We start from the raw sequence: 20809 nt of genomic DNA, 5'->3' as shown, positions 1-20809 counted from the left end.
CTGGTGTGATGTTCATGGTTGCTTCATGGCCATACAAGGGCCCTCTCCTGGCCCTGTGGTCACTGCCCTTCTGCACACACAACCAGGGCTCTCAGAAAGGGTACCCCGAGGGTTTGGAATCCCACACAGTCGATGGATGTGTAGTACTTGGCCACCACCCAAGGTCAAGACCAACACCCACAATAAAGTCTGACTGTTTTCTGGTGGGGTTCCCCAGAAGGAAAGCCAAAGGTGAGCTTTTGGGAACAAGTGACTTATGAAGGAAATGCCTCCCTGAGAAACCAGGAAGGGAGCGCAGGGAGCAGGACCAGAAAAGGGAAGAGGCCAAGAGTGTGATTTCAGATGTAGCCTCAGCCTGGTCACAGGAGGGCTCTGAGCAGAAGTGGCAGCTCAGTCATTCCATCTGGGGCCAAGTCTCATGACCTACACCAGTCGCGGGCCGTGGGGACTTGAACTCTGAACGGGCAAGGGGGTCCCTGGAGCCCACAGGCAATCATCTGAAGGGGGTCACAGCTGTAGTTTTGTGTTTTGCCATGCCTCTTGGCTTGCGGGATCTTAGTTCCCTGACCAGAGATTGAACCCGCACCCCCAGTGGCTGTAAAAGCATAGGGTCCCAACCCCTGGATGGCCAGGGAATTGCCCACAGCTTGTGCTTATTAGCACAGGAGTCCCAGGAGCTGGGGAATGGGTTCCCAGAACAAGAAAGGGATCTGGGCAAAGCGCCAGTGTGCCCACTGCTCTGAGTGATAACATATTCTCATAATGTGGAGTTGTCGCACAGGACGTACGATTTAACCCATGGCATAAAACCCATAGGCTTCCCTGGTGGCTCAGACAGTAAAGAATCTTCCTGCAAGGGGGGAGGCCTGGGTTCGATCCCTGGGTTGGGAAGATCCCCTGGAGGAGGGCATGGCCACTCACTCCAGTGTTCTTGCCTGAAGAATCCCATGAACAGAGAAGCCTGGCAGGCTACAGTCTGTGGGGTCGCAAAGAGTCAGACATGACTGAGCGACTGAGCACACACACATAAATCACAGCCATGATCAGCAAGGTCTTTGTGAGTAAGTCCCTAAGGCCCTGAAATAGGATCACCTAGTTGGTTGCTGAAACTGGAAGCCACTTGCAAGCTCTGGGATGCACCTGGGGGCTTCTTACCTCTCAGCCGCATCTTGGGTTTCTGGACAGATGTTCTGGTGAAAATTAAAATCTCCAGTTCTCTTACTCCCGGACTTCACCCACAGGCCCAGCCCTCTGAGGTCATTCTTCTCCTTTGTACCCAAGTAGCATTGCTGGAGCCCATCCTCGACGGGGGTTTCCTGACTCACCTATGTCGGGAACTCCCCAAGGGACGCTAGTGTGCTGAATCCATCCTGCGGGTGTCTTCACACCTTGGCCACTCACTCACCTCAGAATTGCTGAAAGTCATCCGGAGACTTCCAATAGAAACAGTGCAAGCCACATATGTAATTTTAAATTTCCTGGTAGCCACATTTTTAAAAGTGAAAAACAGGTGCAGTTAATTTAATAATGTCTTCTTTATAGCAGTATATCCAAATTATTATCATTTCAATAGGTAATCAAATTTTTAAAATATTAGTGAAATATTTCACGTTCTCTTTTTTGGTAGTAAGTCCTTGAAAGCTAAAATATATTTTATGTTTAAATCACATCTCTCTTAAGACTAGCCACATTTTAAGCATTCAGTAGCCACAAGTGGCTACCATATTGGGCTTCCTTGGTAGCTGGGGGTAAAGAAAGAGTCTGCCTGCAATGCAAGAGATGCGGATTTGATCCCTAGATGGGGAAGATCCCCTGGAGGAGGGCATGGCAACCCACTCCATTATTCTTGCCAGGAAAATCCCATGGATAGAGGAGCGTGGTGGGCTACAGTCAGGTTTGCAAAGGGTCGTACATGACTGAAGTGACTGAGTGCAAGCTTGGGCACAGCTACCGTATAGGATGGCAGAGTTATAGAATCATCTCTACCAGGCTGAGTCCCAGTTGTAGAAATAGGTACATTCCTTAAACCCTCAGAATCCAGCTAGACTGACTGCGATGGCTAACAAAAGTTGATTGTATAATACCAAAAAGAGAAATAGAAGATAGATATCAGCCCTCCTTGGCCCTCATGTGCAGCATCTCACCCCTACAGAAGGTTCTCTTGCCTGGATCGTGGCTGCTGCGACGTTGCCAGGACTGGCCTCTCGACAAAGGGAGTGCCCTTGGCCAAGTCCCCTCTGCTCACGTCAGGAAGAGAATCCCCACCAGCACTGTGGAAAGGGAAAACCTAACTCCCTCACCTCCGGCCTCCTTCCTGTCACCATTCTCTGGGATACAACCTGATTCTGCATTTTAATATGTCTTCTGTTCCCAGGTAAGGGGCATTGGGGTTGTCATTATATCAGCCTCTTCATTCCAGATGGGATCTGATCCACACCCTGGCATAGCCAGAAGCCTGTGGAAGTGGAATCCCTCCTCCCCAAGCAAAAGAGCAGCCAGGGATAAACTCTGCCTGCCCAGGAGGACTTATCCAGGATCCTCGTCCAAGGGGCATCAGCTCCAAGGGGCTGATGGCAGTGTTACTGATAATACAGTGTGGTGATACCAAATGACAGCATGTGGTATCTCTCCTCCAGCTGGACAACCAGATAAAAGACATATTCATGCAGAAAGCCCAGCTCTGCAGCCTTGTCTCAAGCCTGGATGATGTGAGCAATGTGATTTTCACCTGTGGCTCACTCCCCAGCCAACTGGGTTCCTGTTCAGCCCTGACCTTGTGCGCACCAGGACCCAGAGACCCCACAGAGACTGAGACGGAACTGTGTGTGAGTGTCTCCTGAGGAGGTAGGGTCAGCAGTGGACGGAACTGTGTGTGAGTGTCTCCCGAGGAGGTAGGGTCAGCAGTGGACGGAACTGTGTGTGAGTGTCTCCTGAGGAGGTAGGGTCAGCAGTGGACGGAACTGTGTGTGAGTGTCTCCTGAGGAGGTAGGGTCAGCAGTGGCCTGCCGCAGAGGCAGGGGCTCTGGGCGCAGCAGACCTGGGTGTGGCACAAGCCCTCTGGGAGGAGGTCGCCAGCAACCCCGCCATAGAGCTGCCAGGACTTACACAGGACTGGGGACACAGACTCTTGGAGGGCACACACAGAACTTTGTGTGCACCAGGACCCAGGAGAAAGGAGCAGGGACCCCACAAGAGACTGACCCAGACTTGCCCGTGAGCATCCAGGAGTCGCTGGTGGAGGCGTGGGTGGCGGTGGCTGCTGCAGGGTCGGGGGCCCTGAGTGTAGCAGTGTCTGCATGGGGCGTTTTGAAGGAGGTCGCCATTGTCTTCATTATCTCCACCATAGTTTGGCCCCAGGTAAATAACAGGGAGGGAACACAGAAAATTGGATTAGATTTACTGAGCATGGCCTCACCCATCAGAACAAGACCCAGTTTCCCCCTCAGTCAGTCTCTCCCATCAGGAAGCTTCCTTAAGCTTATCCTTCTCCATCAGAGGGTGTCCCTACATGGCATGGCTCATAGTTTCAGTGAGTTGGATGAGGCTGTGGTCCATGCGATGAGATTGCTTAGTTTTCAGTGATTGTGGTTTTCATTCTGTCTGCGCTCCCGGTTCTACCACCAAGGTTGTGTGGAGATGCCCCCGGGGTAGACCTGATGGCATCCCAGACTGACTTAGTTCCATAACACCAGGACCTTGGTTTGATTTGCCCTCTTCTTCTGATGCCTCCCGGGGTGGAGGAGAGTAGCTTTCCCAGAATGTTTCCCAAGCTAGGACTCCTAGGGGAAGCGTGTGAGTGGTAAAGGGACGAACAACAACCAGGATGCCCCTCCTGAGTGTCGCCACGCCGGTGTATGTGAGAGCAAAGAGGTGGTGGAGGGCTGGCCAGCGAAGGAAAAGTGATTTTTGTTCTCAAACTATTAGGGCCATTCCTTCCAGTTCATTTCGACAGATTCCACGAAAGGAATATCTAAGGAGTTGAGACAAAAGCCATCAGAGAGCCTCCTCTGGCCCGCTAAGAGCTAGCGCTACCAAAGGAGGAAGCCTGTTGCACTTCCAGCCTGACCAGACCCTGCAGTTCCCAACCTATGTCCTCAGAAGGCCTCACGGTCTCCAGCAGTGCTTCTCTCCACATAGACAGGAGGCACGGCTGTGACAAAGCCTCCCTTTCAGGTCGCTGACCCCTGGGGCAGGCAGCCAGGAGGGTGACATCTAGCCTGAGAGACGTTCCTGGAGCCAGAGGTCCTCCTCGCTCCATACGCGCTCCTGCAACTTTGGGCTCCTAGCAAGGCCAGGCGCTTCCATACACGGGGTCTAAGTAAAAGTGCATAATAACAGCCTGGATCACAATTCCTGTGAAAGTCTATGATCCGACAGATTAGGTTAGTAGCTCTAATTCCCCACACAATTACAGAATGGTCAAAGAGATCAGGAAAAGCTGACCGAGAAAGGAAAGTTCAGTCCACGCGCTTTTCCCATCTCTGCTGCTCCCCTAGCAGGGACCTTGGGTGTCTCTTGGCCTTGGCGGGTTGGCATGAACCCCCAACAAGGCTCCCCTTTTGGGGGCTGCCTTCAGTCATTATGAGGCACCACAAAACTGCATAGCAGGGCTCATCACCCACTTCACACAGGGCATGTCACTCACTCACACAAAGAACCGAAGAGCTAAGAAGTAAAGCAGACCATGTGTGTACTGAGAAAGCAGGGAGGCTAGAGCTCTGCGTGTTCTTACCTTGTCCTGAAGATTCCGGACGAGCCCCCAAGAGGGTAGCTTACGGTGGACAGTGTCGAATCTGTGACCTCCAAAGAAGATTCAACTTCAGGACCAGGGACCAGGTTTGATCACTCAGGAGCTTTTGTGTAGCAGAGTTTTATTAAAGTAAGAAAATGGACAGAGGAAGCTTCTGACAGACATCAGAAGGGGATGGAGAGTGCCCCCCTAACCAGTGTCAGCAAGGGAGCTGTATGCTTTTAAATTAGGTATTAAAATAAATCAAAAGAATGTTTGAAGTTTGTGACAATTTTATGAGACCCACTCCCACAATTTACATTTTAGGATAACAGGATTAGAACTTAACAACAGAAAGATCCTACCAGACCCACTCCCATAATATACATTCTAAGATAACAGGATTAGTTCCAAGGCTTTCAGGAAGGAGAGACTGTCCTCAAGCATTGTTGCTATATAATCCCTAGTACAGAGTTTAAACTGAGTTGTGTAATCATCAGTTCCAGACTTAAAGAAAAAAAAGGTTTTATGTGGCTAAGACTAAGGAATGTAGAGAAAAAAAAAGTTTATCCTTTCCTCCTCCTTGAGAATTCCAGACCCCTATCTCCTCCTGGAGAACCACAGACCCCTTTTGCCTCCTTGGGGACCCCAGACTTCTTATCAACCTGCCTAGGAATTGACTCTCTCACTCTCACATCCGTACCTGACCACAGGAAAACCCATGGCTTTGACTAGATGGACCTTTGTCAGCGAAGTAATGTCTCTGCTTTTTAACATGCTGTCTAGGTTTGTCATAGCTTCTCTTCCAAGGAGCAAGTGTCTCTTAATAGTCAGTTCTCAGAAAATGTTTTGAATGAAAGAATAAAATGCCTGTTCAGTTAGGCCACGGAAGCCGAAATATCAATCCAATCAGATTGATACCGATCAGGGCTCTTGACCTTCTCCAATCAATAGAAATTGAGTAGAGGTCAGATGAGAAATTCAGGCAAGGCTTTACCGAGATGCTTGTGCTGACTGCAGCAGGGAGTGAACAGAAGCAACTTGCTTGCTCCCCAAGGGGGCAAGGTCCTCCTTGCACAGCGGGGTGAGGATAGGGTGTGTCCAGGGGTGGGAAAAGGAGTACGTCAAGGCTGTATATTGTCACCCTGCTTATTTAATTTCTATGCAGAGTACATCATGAGAAACGCTGGGCTGGAAGAAGCACAAGCTGGAATCAAGATTGCCGGGAGAAATATCAATAACCTCAGATATGCAGATGACACCACCCTTATGGCAGAAAGTGAAGAGGAACTAAAAAGCCTCTTGATGAAGGTGAAAGAGGAGAGTGAAAAAGTTGGCTTAAAGCTCTACATTCAGAAAACGAAGATCATGGCATCTGGTCCCATAAATTCATGGGAAATAGATGGGGAAACAATGGAAACAGTGTCAGACTTTATTTTTCTGGGCTCCAAAATCACTGCAGATGGTGACTGCATCCATGAAATTAAAAGACGCTTACTCCTTGGAAGGAAAGTTATAACCAACCTAGATAGCATATTGAAAAGCAGAGACATTACTTTGCCAACAAAGGTCCATCTAGTCAAGGCTATGGTTTTTCCTGTGGTCATGTATGGATGTGAGAGTTGGACTGTGAAGAAGGCTGAGCGCCAAAGAATTGATGCTTTTGAACTGTGGTGTTGGAGAAGACTCTTGAGAGTCCCTTGGACTGCAAGGAGATCCAACTAGTCCATTCTGAAGATCAGCCCTGGGGTTTCTTTGGAAGGAATGATGCTACAGCTGAAACTCCAATACTTTGGCCACCTCATGCGAAGAGTTGACTCATTGGAAAAGACTCTGATGTTGGGAGGGATTGGGGGCAGGAGGAGAAGGGGACGACAGAGGATGAGATGGCTGGAGGGCATCACTGACTCGATGGACGTGAGTCTGAGCGAACTCCGGGAGTTGGTGGTGGACAGGGAGGCCTGGCGTGCTGCAATTCATGGGGTCACAGAGTTGGACACGACTGAGCGACTGAACTGAACTGAGGGGTGGGCCGGGGGCGTGGCTTAGGTGGCTTGCCCACCCCTTCGTGGCGTTGGGTTGGGGGCATGCTCAGTACCCTGCTTTGGTTCCTAACACTCAGCTTCTGTTCCTTGCTCTTCAGAAATGGCAGCTGGGTTTTCTGGGGGGTTGTATCTTTTGGTACAGAATTTCCCCCGGCTGCACATGCACACAATTTTTAGTTCCATCCCGTTTCTTTGTATTTTATAACTGGAAGAGAGCTGTGCCCAGTGCAAGCTTTACAGCAAAGGGTCCCAGGTCCCAGGCTTGCAGTATTAGCCACCACGTCTCAAATGCTGATTGCCTGCCAGGCACCTGCCATATTAAACTGTGTGATGTGCCATTTTAGAGCTGATGAGGGTCAAACAGAGATGGTTTCCTATGGTTCAGCCTAACAGTTCACACTCACTACCTCATCTAATTCTGACAACAAAGCTGTGAGGTTGATGCCAGAATCTTGGTTCCCTGTCCACCGCCGCCAAACAGAAACACAGAGACGGAGTTTGGAGGAAGGAACAATAGTAACTTTATTCTTTTCCAGGCAAAAGGGAAACACAACCGGCTCGCGCCTCAGTGACTCTGCCCCCACTTCCTGGTTTCATATCCCCATGAAGGTCTTGCATTTTTTTTTCTTTTGCAAAATTTCAAAACAGCCATGGTTGGCATCAGGCAACTTGGTAACTGGAGTTGGTCTTTTCTGCAGTTAGCGGCCTGTGGTCTTCTTTCTGAAGTGAAGCCTGCTACAAGAGAGCGCAGGCAGAGAGGAACGTCAGGGGCAGAGCACAGTTCAGATGGGGTCAGAGTGACTGGCTCTGGGAGGGCGAGCCCAGCAGTGAGTGTTAGTTAGTCGCTGTTGTTCAGTCATCCAATCACGTGCAACTCCATGTGACCCCACGGCTGCAGCGCACCGGGCTTCCCTGTCCTTCACTATCTCCTGGAATCTGCTCAAACTCATGTTCATTAAGTTGATGAAGCCATTCAACCATCTCATCCTCTGAGGCCCCCTTCTCCCTTGCCTTCAATCTTTCCCAGCATCAGGGTCTTTTCCAATGGGTTGGCTCTTTACATCAGGAGGCCAAAGTACTGGAGCTTCAGCTTCCGTATCCGTCCTTCCAATGAGCATTCAGGACTGCTCTGCTCTAGGACTGGCTGGTTGGATCCCCTGTTGCCAGCAGCAGCTGAAGAATAACCAATATCGCCTGACTCTCGGGCCTGTTTGTGTTGCTTCCCCAGCCGGTTCATTGTGTCCTCATTTAAATAAAAGCCTCATTTCTATTTGTGCTGCAGCAAGGTTATTATCCCCACTTTACAGACAAGGAGACTGAGGCTCAGCGAAGAAGTGACTTGTTCCAGTTTACACAGCAGGAAGCAGCCGAATCCTGATGCACTCAGGTGTCTGACTCCAGAGCCCACAGGCTGAACTGCTGTTCTTGACTATCATATCTTAGGAGCAACTTTCTAACTGAAGTTCAATGAGTCATGCTTTAAAAAAAAAAAAAAAACTTTTTTATTTTGTATTGGGGTAGAGCCAAGTAACAATGTTGTGATGATTTCAAGTAAACAGTGAAGGGATTCTGCCATACATATGCACGCATCCATTTCTCCCCAAACTCCCCTCCCATCCAGGCTGCCACGTGCCACTGAGCAGAGCTCCATCTGCTGTACAGCAGTCCTTGTTGGTTATCCATTTTATAGATAGCAGTGTATACATGACCATCACAAACTCCCTAACTATCCCTTCCCCCACCCTGACAACCATAAGTTCGTTCTCTAAGCCTGTGAGTCTCCTTCTGTTTAGTAGGTAAGTTCATCTGTCTCATTTCTTTTTGGATCCCACATAAGGGATGTCATACAATATTTCTCACCCTCTGTCTGACTTACTTCACTCAGTAGCATCACCATCCTTTTAATTAATAGACATTGCCTTTGCACCCGTCATTTTTCAGCATACTAGAGAAACTATTAGAATCTTATAACAAGAACACCTGCAAACAAGTGTCTGCAGATAATAGGATTCCTAGATGGTATCACTGACTCAGTGGACATGAGTTTGAGCAAGCTCCGGGAGTTGGTGATGGACAGGGAAGCCTGGCGTGCTGCAGTGCATGGGGTCGCAAAGAGTTGGACACGACTGAGTGACTCAACAATGACAAAACCCTTCAAAGACAGCAGAGTCCGGAGTGAAATAACCTCTATGTAATACAGAATGTATCATGGTCCATGTAGTCAAGGCCATTGTCTTCCCGGTGGTCACACACAGTTGGGAGAGCTGGACCATAAAGAAGGCAGAGCACTGAAGAATTGATGCCTTTGAACTGTGGTGCTGGAGATGACTCCTGAGAGTCCCTTGGACTGCAAGGAGATCCAACCAGTCAGTCTTAAGGGAAATCAACCCTGAATACTCATGGAAGGACTGATGCTGAAGCTGAAACTCTAATATTTTGATCATCTGATGGGAACAGCTGACTCACTGGAAAAGCCCCTGATGCTGGGAAAGATCAAGGGCAGAAGGAGAAGAGGGCATCAGAGGATGAGATGGTCGGACGGCATCATCGATGCAATGGACATGAACTTGGGCAGACTCTGGGAGATGGGGCAGGACAGAGAGGCCTGGCGTGCTGCAGTCCACGGGGTCGCAATGACAGCTGGGAGACTGAACGGTGCAGAATGCGCCCTCAGGTCTTCCGCTCAGTCGAGTGGCACCTCAAAATCACGAAAAACAAATTATATTCATTCATCCACTCATTCATTTCTTTGTTGATATTGACTGTATGCATCTATCGTGTGTAAAACTAGAGAGATCAGAAAGTTTTTCATCTAAACCAGAATGACAGTTGGACCATAAAGAATACCAAGTGCTGAAGAACTGAGGCTTTCAAATTGTGGTGCTGGAGAAGACTCTTGAGAATCCCTTGGACTGAGAGGAGATCAAACCAGTCAATTCTGAGTATTCACTGGGAGATCTGTGGCTGAAGCTGAAGCTCCAATACTTTGGCTGCCTGATTCAAAGAGCGGACTCGATGGAAAAGACCCTGGTGCTGGGAAAGGTTGAAGGCAAAAGGAGAAGGGGGTGGCAGAGGATGAGATGGTTAGATAGCATCGCTAACTCACTGGACATGGATTTGAGCAAATTCCAGGAGACAGTGGAGGACAGAGGAGGCTGGCGTGCTGCAGTCCACGGGGTGGCAAAGAGTCGGACACAAGGTAGCGGCTGAACAGCAATATAATAATCCTACCAGTTTAACAGGTGAAAGTTGGAACCATGCTGAGCAAACCAGAATGTCTGTTCCCCCTGGAAACCCTGTGTCTGAGACATGATCTCATCCCTCAAGGAACTGAGAGAGTCAGGGAAGACAGCAGAGCAAAGAGACAAAATGATAGACACTTGATAAATACTTGCTGGATGGAGGAATGAAGAAGGCACACAAGCTGTGGAATCACATACACACATACTCACACTCACAGTTATTTCCAGCTGGGGAAGTGACTGAGGGCAGCCCTGAAGTTCATCTGAGCTGAATGAGTGAATGTAGGGCGGGAGGACTGGGCAGAGAAGGAAGGGAAGGCCACCAAGCTGGACAGGAACACAAGGGTGGAGGGGATGAGGTTTAAGAAGCGGTGATCACAGAGCATGGCAGAGATACAGACTGAAGTCATCCTGGAGATACTAGGCTTTGAGCAATGGGAGCCCCCTGAAACTGTGGGGCAGCTGCGGTCACTAGACCGACTCTGTATTCCAGGAAGAATACAGTAACGTATATATCTTCATTGCTATTAAGAAACTTCCTGAGGAATGATCAAACCATTGTACATCCCCACATTTACATATTTTGCAGCACTTAAAATGAGTACTATGCATACTGACAAGGAAAGAGCTCCAAGACAGAACACTTGATGTTGGTGTTAAAAAAAAAAAAGTCTGGGACTTTCCTGGTGGTCCGGGAGTTGAGTATCCACCTGCCAAAGCAGGGGACACAGGTTCGATCCCTGGTCTGGAACTAAGGTCCCACGTGCTGCGGGGCAGGCAAGCCTGGGCGCCGCAACCACTGAAGCCCACACGACCTGGAGGCTGTGTTCTGCAAAAGAAAAACAGGAACAAAGAAGAAGCCACCGCGAGGAGCAGCCCACGCACCGCGAGTAGACGGTGGCCCCCGCTCGCCACATCTGAGAGAGCGCATACACTGCAACGAAGACCGAGCCCAGGCAAAAATAAATACATAGGTATGTTTTTTCAAAGTCAAGCAAAGCCATGATTTCTGTAGAAACAGAGATATGTATATACATGAAAGAAAAAGACATGGGAGAAATCCCATGAAACTGACGAGAGTAATCACTTCTGGGAGAAAGAAGTGTGGCAGACGGGATTCAAACTTTATCTATGCTGCTTGAAACTCTTACATACTGAGAATTTAACTACACAGGTGTTTTTAAATATTTTTAAAGCTGCCTAAAACCCTTGGCATCTTGTTTATGCTGAAATCTTCCCATCCTGACTAGTGATGTCTTCCCCCTAATAATTCACAGCTTACATTTTTCTGCCCCACAAGCTGGGCTTCCCACCACCAGTTTAAGACTGATGGCTCCTTACTGGTACTAATTCATTTACTCTCCTCCCTGTGAGGAGAGTATTATTCTTACGTCCATTTTGCACAATAGGAAACGTCTGCACAGAGAGGTTAGGTAACCTGCTGAAGGTCACATAATGATGTCCGACACAACAGGAGCTGAATCTCCCAAAGGCCTTCACATGTAACCATGTCATCGGCTGCCTTCCTGCTTGTCTTGCTTTTTTTTTTTTTTTCTGGCCACATCGCACAGCATGTGGGCAGTTCCACCACCAGGGATCAAACCCATACTCCCTGCATTTGGAGCAGAGTCTTAACCACTGGACTACCAGGAATTCGCTCAACTTGCTTTTAACATTCTGCATTCTTCTGATTTGATTTGCTTTCAGCAAGCCAATATGTAGCCACAGCACACGCATATTCACCACTATCCCTTTTTTTGCGTTTCAATTACTTGGCGCTGTCTCTGTGCCATGTAAGGGGTGTTCAAAATTCAGATTCAGCTGGAAAGGGAGTTTTATCATATACCATGTTTAAAAAGCACACGCCCACACACATCCAGAGGATCAAGTTCACGGCTAATTTGAGAGTATGCAGGTGATGTGGCAGGCAGATGAGAGCGAGACTGAGGTAGCAGAGTAAAGGAGCTCTCATTGTGTGCCTGTGCGTGTGTGTGCGCGCGCGTGCGCGCGCCTGTGTGTGCCTGTGCACGCGCGCACGTGTGGTGCAGCAGGGCCCAGCAACGTGACAGTCCCCAGAAGCCCTCGGGCCACTTGCTAAGTCCAGCAGCTGAGCTGACTTCAGCTGTGCAAAACACAGCCCCATCTGGAGTGGCGATGGCTCGTGACTTTTGCTCCGGGAGTTCCATAGAGTCTGCTCATGAAACTGGAGAAGTCTGTAGCATATAATTGTCACCATCCCACTCAGAGAGAATATTTTGAGAAGGCTAATTACACCATGAGGGTTGAAGGGAAGAGGGCTGAGATGAGCCCTTTCTAAGGGCAGACTGGAAGGGGCTGGGCGTGGGGGCCGGGCGGGTGGGGGGCGAGGCGGGGGGCAGCCCTGGGCTGGTCTGTGTGACAGGAGCGCCCTCTGCAGGTCAATCAGAGGGCTGCAACCGCTGGGCTCCCGAGGGCCGTGGGGGCAAGTCCACAGCCCACCCAGCTCCCAGCAGAAGATGCTCGCCTCCTAGCTGTATGAGTCAGGGTGAGTTGGTGACCCTCTCTGGGATTCAGCTGCCTCGACTGTTTAGGACAAAAATTCCTACATCATGATCAAAGAGAGAGAACGCACCTGAACTGCTCTATAAAGGACCTGGGACGCAGCCAAGTCCTCTGCGGCAGCGACGGTCAGCAGCGGCGGGAGCAGCAGCCCCCTCATCGCCGTCCCTGGCATCCTGAGCCGCAGTGAGGATGACCCCTGAATGAGCTGGCGGAGGGGGAAGGGCTCCTTGGAGAGTAAGCGCAGGCAGGCAGGGGCAGGGGCTGGAGATTGGGGCCAGGTGGCCAACAGCATTCTTTTTTTTTTTTTTTTAATGTTAACCATCATTTGAGCCTTCAGTGAATCGTAATCCTTTCTAATTTTATTTTTAAATTTTTATTTGTCTACTTGTCTGCGTTGTCTCCGTTGCGGCACACGGGCTCTTTAGCTGCGGCGCGCAGGCTTAGTTGCTCCGGGCGCATGGGATCTTAGTTCCCCAACAACAGATCGCACCGCACCCCCCGCATTGGAAGGAGGTCCTGAGCCGCTGGATCGCTGGGGAAGTGCCCCCGATAGCATTTGGTTTTCCCTACTATGTCTATTCCACTTCTGGGGGACGATTTTTGCCTCTTCTTCTCCTCAGAGCCCCACAGTGACAAATTAAGCTGCTTCCTGGAAGAAAAAGAGCCCAGGCATAGCGCTGGGGTATATTTGGAGGAGCCCAGAGGTTTGCAAGTCTCAATGGTGGCAGGCCTGCTGGCCGGGCTCCAGGGGAGGGACCCCTTCCTCAGCTGAAGGGAACGGAGGCAACACTCTCCTACCGTCTCAGCCCCAGCCTCTCTGTAAGGCTGTCCCGCTGGCCCCGGGCACCCAACGGCTCCCTGTAGACGAGACAGCCGGACCAGCTGAAGGCCTGGGCTGTGATCACCACCACCACTTTCTGCCCCCGTTCCTGCCCACCCAGGCCCACTCCTTCCTTCACCCTGGTCCCTGAAAAAGCACCCAACAGCCTTGATGCCTCCTAAAAGTTCTCTGATGCTAACCGCAAGGAAACAAACAGGGGTCGGCAAGACTAAGACACGATGGAGAAGTTACTGAAAATAAGTCGAGAAAGAGTGGTCTCTGGTCTTCACCAGGGCAAAAAGGAACCGGGGTGAATTGCTCCCAGCTCCCTTGACTGACTCAGTTCACTGGTTTTTCTTGAAGAATGCTGTCTGTACTTAAAATGTTGATGTTTCAGTCATGACATTTTTGCATTTTTAATAGTGCATTAAAATATATCATAATGACTGAGTTGTTTTGGTTTTGTTTTTTCTTACCACCTTAAATGCCATGCACTCACTTTGCCTGAGTCCTGGCTCAGAGATGAAATCTGCCTGGGTCTCCAGGGGGCTCCTTCCTCCCCCAGCCACCCACCTCAACCCCAGCCTCCCTTTGCACCTTCTATGAAGAGCAGGGACAGCTCATCCTAAGTTTTTATTTACTCCTTCATTCAGCCAATACTGACTGCATATCTACTGTGTGCTAGGCCCCAAGCCAGGCACTTCAGAAACAAAGACAAATGTGTTCATTCACTGAATGCTCACTGGCCACCATGTGGGTACCAGCCACTGTGCCGGACTCTGGGGACATCACAGTGAACAAGAAAGACGTGGTTCCTGACCCCTGGCATGAGAAGCTGAGATGGTAAATATATTCAAAAGAATCAAAAACAAACTTGCAGATAAAAAGCAGTCCTACAAAGAAAATAAAGTGAATGGTCCAGGCCCTCAGGATGCCCACAGTTTGGGGAGACAGACATGTAAGTGGGTAATTGTGAAACCAGGAGTGATGTGCCTGGATGGCAGATGCAAGGGATGTTTTGACGGGGGTGGTCAAGAGATGATTTCCTAGAAAGGAGACAGTTGAAGCTGAACATTAAATTGGCCACGTGGAAAAGGAAGAAAGATCTATCTGATCCCAGCATAGAGGTGAGCGAAGGCATGGAGGTGAGGGGCAAGGAAGGGACAGAGCTGGTTTTATCACAGGGATGGATGAGGCAGGAGAGGACAGTCTTGGAGGCCACTGGACCCCAGGTGGAGATGTTTGGAAGATGGCTAGAAATGGGAAAGGGTCCGCCAGACAGACGGAAGACAAACGCTGATTGGTCAAAGATAAAGAAAACCCTGAATTTTGGATGAGAAGGCCCCTGAGTCCCACCACAGGGGTCTATTGGGATGAAGTGAGTTTCTCTCTGAGGCAGATAGATCTCCCAGGCGATAAAATCATCAGGCTTTTCCCCGCTAAATCCAACCTTCCTTAGCCTCTGCCTGGCGGGGTGGGCAGTCAGGTTGTCTGTCCTAAATCACAGGACACTCAAAATACAGTTGAGTATACAAATGACAATTGATTCTAGGCTTCTTGGTTTAAATTTTTAATTTCCAACTCTTGGAGAAGAAAGAGGTCCTAAAGCAAGATTCACACCCAGGATTGCTCAAGCTTTTTCATTATCCAAAGACTAAAGTCTGTAAAATGGAGTTAGTCATGCCAACCCCAAAGGGTTGTTACGAGGAGTAAGGGAGACTGCTCATGTAAACATATTTGTGAGTGAGAAGATTCAGAATAAGCATAAAGCATCTAGCTGACTGGCAAAAAGCAACACTTCACTAGCTAGACAAGTGGAAACAGGCCAAGAAACTCTGGGTCTTATCACAAAGACACCTTGGGAAGATACGTCAGGAGCAGGCCATGAAAACCTCTCCTGCGGCTGTGCCTTCCTGGAATCCCAAAGTTCAGGGCGGAGGTACAGCTGCCCAGGAATTTATTGCTCCATAAATTTGAGCTCCCCAAATCCCTGTGAAGCCCAGGAATGACGTGACTGCAGGGCACGTGTGCCCACTGGCACCAAGAGCCCCTCCATAAATCAAGGTCTCACGGCCGCCGGCCTCAGACTGCTCTGTCCAAGGTGACCCGGGCAAAGTCAAAGGGTAGTCACTGACCTAGGCGTAGCATCTGCATTCGAGATGAGAGAACCTACAAATGCCTATGGGGTCAGTTCCCTGGAAACATATCCCTAGGAGGCAGAGGTAACTCTTCCTTCATCTCAGAAGGTAAGGCCGCCTGGAGGACTTCACGGGAAAGTGACAATGTTTCCACGATGTCATCCAATTTGCGCAGCCCCTTGGGGCAGACATGGAGGAGCTCTATTTCAATGCTGGATCAGCCCCAGTGAAAAGCCAAGTGACCTCAGCCCTGTGACCTGCTACCCTGAGGCCAGCCCCTCAAAGCAGCCCTCGAGGCAGCCATGTGACTCACAGAATCCTAAATCAGCTTGCCCAACACGCTGATGATACAGGCAAGGGAGGCCAGGGATGGGGTGGGAAGACTAGTCCAGGGTCACGCGGCCTCCGCTGGAAGAGTCAAGGTTAGGCCAGTCCTGGTTATTCCTTGTGGCCCCGCTACACGCCGCCTCTAATGAGGCCGTGTGGTAGTTCCAGCCTGAGCTGCTCTGCCAAGTGGCTTCACTTGTATCCGACTTTTTGCAACCCTCTGGACCACAGCCTGCCAGGCTCCTCTGTCCATGGGATTCTCCAGGCAAGAATAGTGGAATGGATTGCCGCGCCCTCCTCCAGGGGATCTTCCTGACCCAGGGATTGAACCCAGGTCTCTTACATCTCCTGTATTGGCAGGCGAGTTCTTTACCACCAGCACCGCCCGGGAAGCCCAGGACTCCACAAACTAAGCCTCATCCACCAATTCATTTGACCATCTTAATTTCTCCAGTAGCATTTAAATTATGTGAACGTGGAAGCCAAAGACTATAAAATGGTGCCTTTCACAAGGGTAGGGGATTAAGGGGTACAAACTACAAAGTAAAAAAAATAAGATACAAGGATGTGAGCACAACAGAGGGAATACACCCAGTGTTTTGTAATCACTACAAATGACACATAGCCTTTAGATTTTGTGAATCACTATGTCATACACCCGAAACTTATATAATAAATTATAACTTCGATTTTTTTTTTTCTTTTGGCAGCACCATGCAGCTTGCAGGATCTCAGTTCCCTGACCAGGGGCTGAACCCCAGCCTCTGTGGTGAAAGTGCCAAATCCTGGCTCTAGGCCACCAGGGAACTCCCTCAGGGTTTTAAAAAGTGAAATGTGAAAGTTGTTCAGTCGTGTCTGACTCTTTGCTACCCCATGCACTCTACAGTCCATGGAATTCTCCAGGCCAGAATACTGGAGTGGGTAGCCTTTCCCTTCTCCAAGGGATCGAGCCCAGGTCTCCCGCATTGCAGGCAGATTCTTTACCAGTTGAGCCACAAGGGAAGCCCGTGTTTTAAAAAGGTGGCTTTCATGTGTCAAAAAACAAGTAGGCAGAGAAGGAAGGACATTATTCTGGGAAACACAGGTACCTGTAAAGTTAGCTACACACATAGACTGCCAGAGGTGACTGACGAGACCAAGTGACTTGGAGGACACGGGCCACACCTGGCCAAGGTAATCAAGCCACCAGAGTCGGTACCAACCAGGGTTCTCAGCTCCGTAATCAACAGAAATTGACAAGAGGCCAGACAAGAAATTCAGGCAAGGCTTTACTGAGGATCCTGCGGTAGCAGGCAGAGTGAGATCAAGTGACCCTTGATCACTCCTGGTGGGGGGGGGGAAGGTTAGGAGGGTGGGGGTTGCTGAGCTGCTTCCTTACCTGTGGAGAGGGTGGGGTGTGACCCGGGGTCAGCCTGGAGGGGGGGCTTAGGCGCTTTGCCCACCCTTTTGGCTGTGTTGTGTGCAGGGGGCATGCCTGGAACCCTGCTTTTGCTCCCAATACCCTGATTTTGCTCCTCAGGAGTGGCAGTTGGGTTTTTGGTCTTTTTGTATCATGTTGTCCATAATTTGCTCCAACTGCAGCATGCATGCAGTTATATTTAGTCCCTTATAGTCTCTTTGGGGCTTCCCTGGTAGCTCAGCTGGTAAACAATCTGCCTACAAGGCAGGAGACCCAGCTCCGGATCCCTGAGTCAGGAAGATCCCCTGGAGGAGGAAACAGCAATCCACTCCAGTATTCTTGCCCGGAGAATTCCTTGTATTCTATTGTTCCAGAAGCTATTTGTCTCCACGCAAACACTGCAGCAAAGGGTCCCAGGTCCCAGGTCTGAAGTGGGACAGGGGTCTGGAAAGGCAGCTGAGGCGACTGGAATGGAACTTAGAACACACTCGCACAGCCTATTGTACAGCACAGGGAACTCTGCTCAGTGCTCTGTGGGGACCTAGACAGGAAGGAGATCTGAAACAGTGAGCGCACATATACGTACAGCTGATTCACGCTGCTGCACAGCAGAGACTAACAACGTCTGAAGCATCTACACGCCAGTAAAAAGGCTAAAACAAAAATAGATTAAGATGACGGATCACAGTGTATGGTACAGAGCAGGTGTTCAAAAAATGGTTGCTGACACTAGATGTCTAAACCGTGGAGAGCCAGTTTCCCTCTTGGCCCACTTTCACAGAGCAGAGCTGACTGTGTTGCAATTGTCCAGTTACTTGCAGGTTTGAGAGTGAATTCAGTGAGGGCACAACCTTACCTGGCTTGCTCACGCATTGTAGCATCCTAGCGCCTGGCACATAGTAGGCGCTCCATACATATTTTTAAACAAACGACGAAAAAATGAATAATGAGTGAATAAATTACACCTTTGCCCGCCGTCTTTTAAGTCCCCTTGGTTCATTCATCAGCTCTTCTGATTTGCCTGGGACTGCCCCCTGGAGGAGGAAATGGCACCCACTCCAGTGTTCTTGCCTGGAGAACCCCATGGACAGAGGAGCCTGGGGGGCTACAGTCCACAGGGTCGCAAAGAGTCAGACACGACTGAGTGACTTAGCAGGAACGAGGAGTTTCTCGGAACCCAGGAGTGCTGAAACCTGTAAAGTCTCAGGCAAACTGCATTGTGTCTCACAGAAATGACTCTGAGACTGAGTGATATGATTGGTAAATTTTACGGAAAAAAGAACCGCAGTGCTGGAGAAGATTCTTGAGAGTCCCTTGGGCTGCAAGATCCCACCAGTCCATCCTAAAGGAAATCAGTCCTGAATATTCATTGGAAGGACTGATGCTGAAGCTGAAATTCCAATACTTTGGCCACCTGATGCGAAGAACTGACTCATTTGAAAAGACCCTGATGCTGGGAAAGATTGAAAGCGGGAGAAGAAGGGGACAACAGAGGATGAGATGGTTGGATGGCATCACCGACTCGATGGACATGAATTTGAGTAAATTTCAGTTGGTGATGGACAGGGAGGCCTGGCGTGCTGCAGTCCGTGGGGTCGCAAAGAGTTGGACACGACTGAATGACCGAACTGAACTGAACAGAAAAAAGGGGTAAAAACCGGGACAGGACTTGGATCGGACGGCCCCGCCCCCTCGCGCACTTAGCCCCGCCCCCTCCTTCGGCCCACCCTCAAACCCCGCCCCCTTCCTCTGGGAAGGTCACCTTCCACCCTGGGAAGCCGAGTGGGCCTGCCCCGGCCCCTGCACTGCGCACGCTCACGTTGGTTCCCCCGCCTTCCCTCCGCCCCCTTGGGGACCGGAAGCCCCGCCCACTCGGCGGCGCCTGCGCCGCTAGCGGGGCCTCTAGGGGCCCTGGCGTGGCGCCGCGGTGCTCGGCGGGACGCCGGCGAAGCGCGACCTCGGGCTCGAGGGGTGGGGCTCGATGTCAGGCGCCAAGATGGCGGCAGTGGTCGCGCTCTCCTTGAGGCGCCGGTTCCCGGCCGCCGCCCTCGGCGGGGCCCGCCTGCAGGTGAGCCGCGGCGCGGGGCGCGGGGCGAGGGCTGGCGTGAAGGTCGCGGAGACGGCCTGCACGTGAGGGGCGGCGGGGCGGGTCCCGGAGAGGAGTGCGACCCGCTCCCGCCGCCCGGGGTCCTGAGGCCGGATCGTTACTGCTCCTCTCTGCCACCTGCGAGGTGGTCAGGGCGGAGGGGGACTTTTAGACACGGGGAAAAAAGGGAAGGGAGGGCGCTTGGACCGCCCAAGGTCACATGGCGAGCGGGTGACGACTGACTGGTGGAAGCGGAGCGCGAGTACTAGCGTTTGGACGCCAGGTCCCTGTTCCGCCCGCAAACTGTCACGCCTGGGACGGACAGACCCGCCGGGGCGTGAAGGGCAGGGCCTGGGAGGCGCCCCTGCAGGCGCACGGCTGGGAACTCGGGCCAGACGGAAAGCACAGGAGAAGGGAGAAGCGGGGGCATCCACTTAGCCCCCAAAACACCGTGGTCTCCCCAGTGTCGTAGAACCGACCTCACAGTTTGGACCCGGATCGGATCCGGAGGTTGGCGCCGCTCTTATTTATATCGTTCAGGGCGCGTTGATAGTTTTTCTCCACGTCCCTTATATTGTCAGGAAAATGGGAACATGGAGAAGGGGAAGGGAAACTGCCATTGCAGTCTGTGTATATCAAAGACTAGGGTTTTACAAATCCCTTTCAAATCTTTTTCCTCTGGGAAAAAAAATCCCGTGATGTGGGTGAGCAGGAATTCTAACCTCATTTTAGAGATTTGAAAACTGCTGCTGCTGCTAAGTCGCTTCAGTCGTGTCCGACCCTGTGCGACCGCATAGACAGCAGCCCACCAGGCTCCTCTGTCCCTGGGATTCTCCAGGCAGGAACTCTGGAGTGGGTTGCCATTTTCTTCTCCCTTTGAAAACTGAGCCCCACCCCCCACGAAAAGGTTTTTTTTTCACTTGCTCAAAATATCATAGCCAAGAACCAGTTGATCTAGGACCTAAACTCACTGTTTTGAACATAATGTGTGAAAAACTCCATGTGATAGGTGTACAAAATATATTCGTCTCTCTTCTTGCAGTCATGTGAAAATACATCTGGTATTAAGTAATTGCTGTGGTTTTACGGCACAGTGCCTATGGCCCGTCTTCTAATGCTGATTCTTTCAAATATGCTGTCCGTGAACCTGGACAAGTCACTTTACAGTCATTCTGAAAAGCAGGGATGGGAGTGAAGCCTGCCTACCAGAGCCTCAAGCCGGTGCCCTCTGAGCATTAAATTGGTGATTGACGACCTTGTTTACCAGTTCCTTTTATAGTTGCTGAGCAAGCAATCAAGTTGTGACAGCCCCACCAATGAGAGTGAGTTCTAAAGCTCAGGTCCCTCTTCAAAGAATGAATTATAGAGAGGGCTGGTTTCAGAGGTCAGTGTTGTAATCCCCTGTGAGGCCATCCTAGGGCCCTGAGGGCAGAGAAAACAGAAGATTACACCTCCACACTCACGTTTTCTAGGAATGTGCAT

At 50.5% G+C, this 20809-nt stretch overlaps 1 protein-coding gene across 3 annotated transcripts in view; it reads left to right on the top strand.

Annotated features, from left to right (window-relative positions):
• Positions 1-19127: 19127 nt before the first annotated feature.
• SDHB (succinate dehydrogenase complex iron sulfur subunit B) overlaps positions 19128-20809 on the top strand; it is a 39772-nt gene continuing 38090 nt past the window's right edge. For all 3 annotated transcript variants that reach the window (XM_086324949.1, XM_086324969.1, XM_086324955.1), the window contains exon 1: positions 19128-19309. In XM_086324949.1, coding sequence (XP_086181075.1) covers positions 19223-19309 — 87 coding nt within the window. In that variant the 5' untranslated portion in view covers positions 19128-19222. The remainder of the gene's footprint in view (positions 19310-20809) is intronic.

This window comes from Bos grunniens, chromosome 2 (genome assembly GCF_055505025.1).
Source record: "Bos grunniens cultivar Pamir isolate PY7600 chromosome 2, Bosgru_T2T1.0, whole genome shotgun sequence".
Taxonomy (NCBI): Eukaryota; Metazoa; Chordata; class Mammalia; order Artiodactyla; family Bovidae; genus Bos; species Bos grunniens.
Note: the sequence above shows the minus strand (reverse complement) of the source record. Positions and strands in the feature narration are given on the sequence as shown.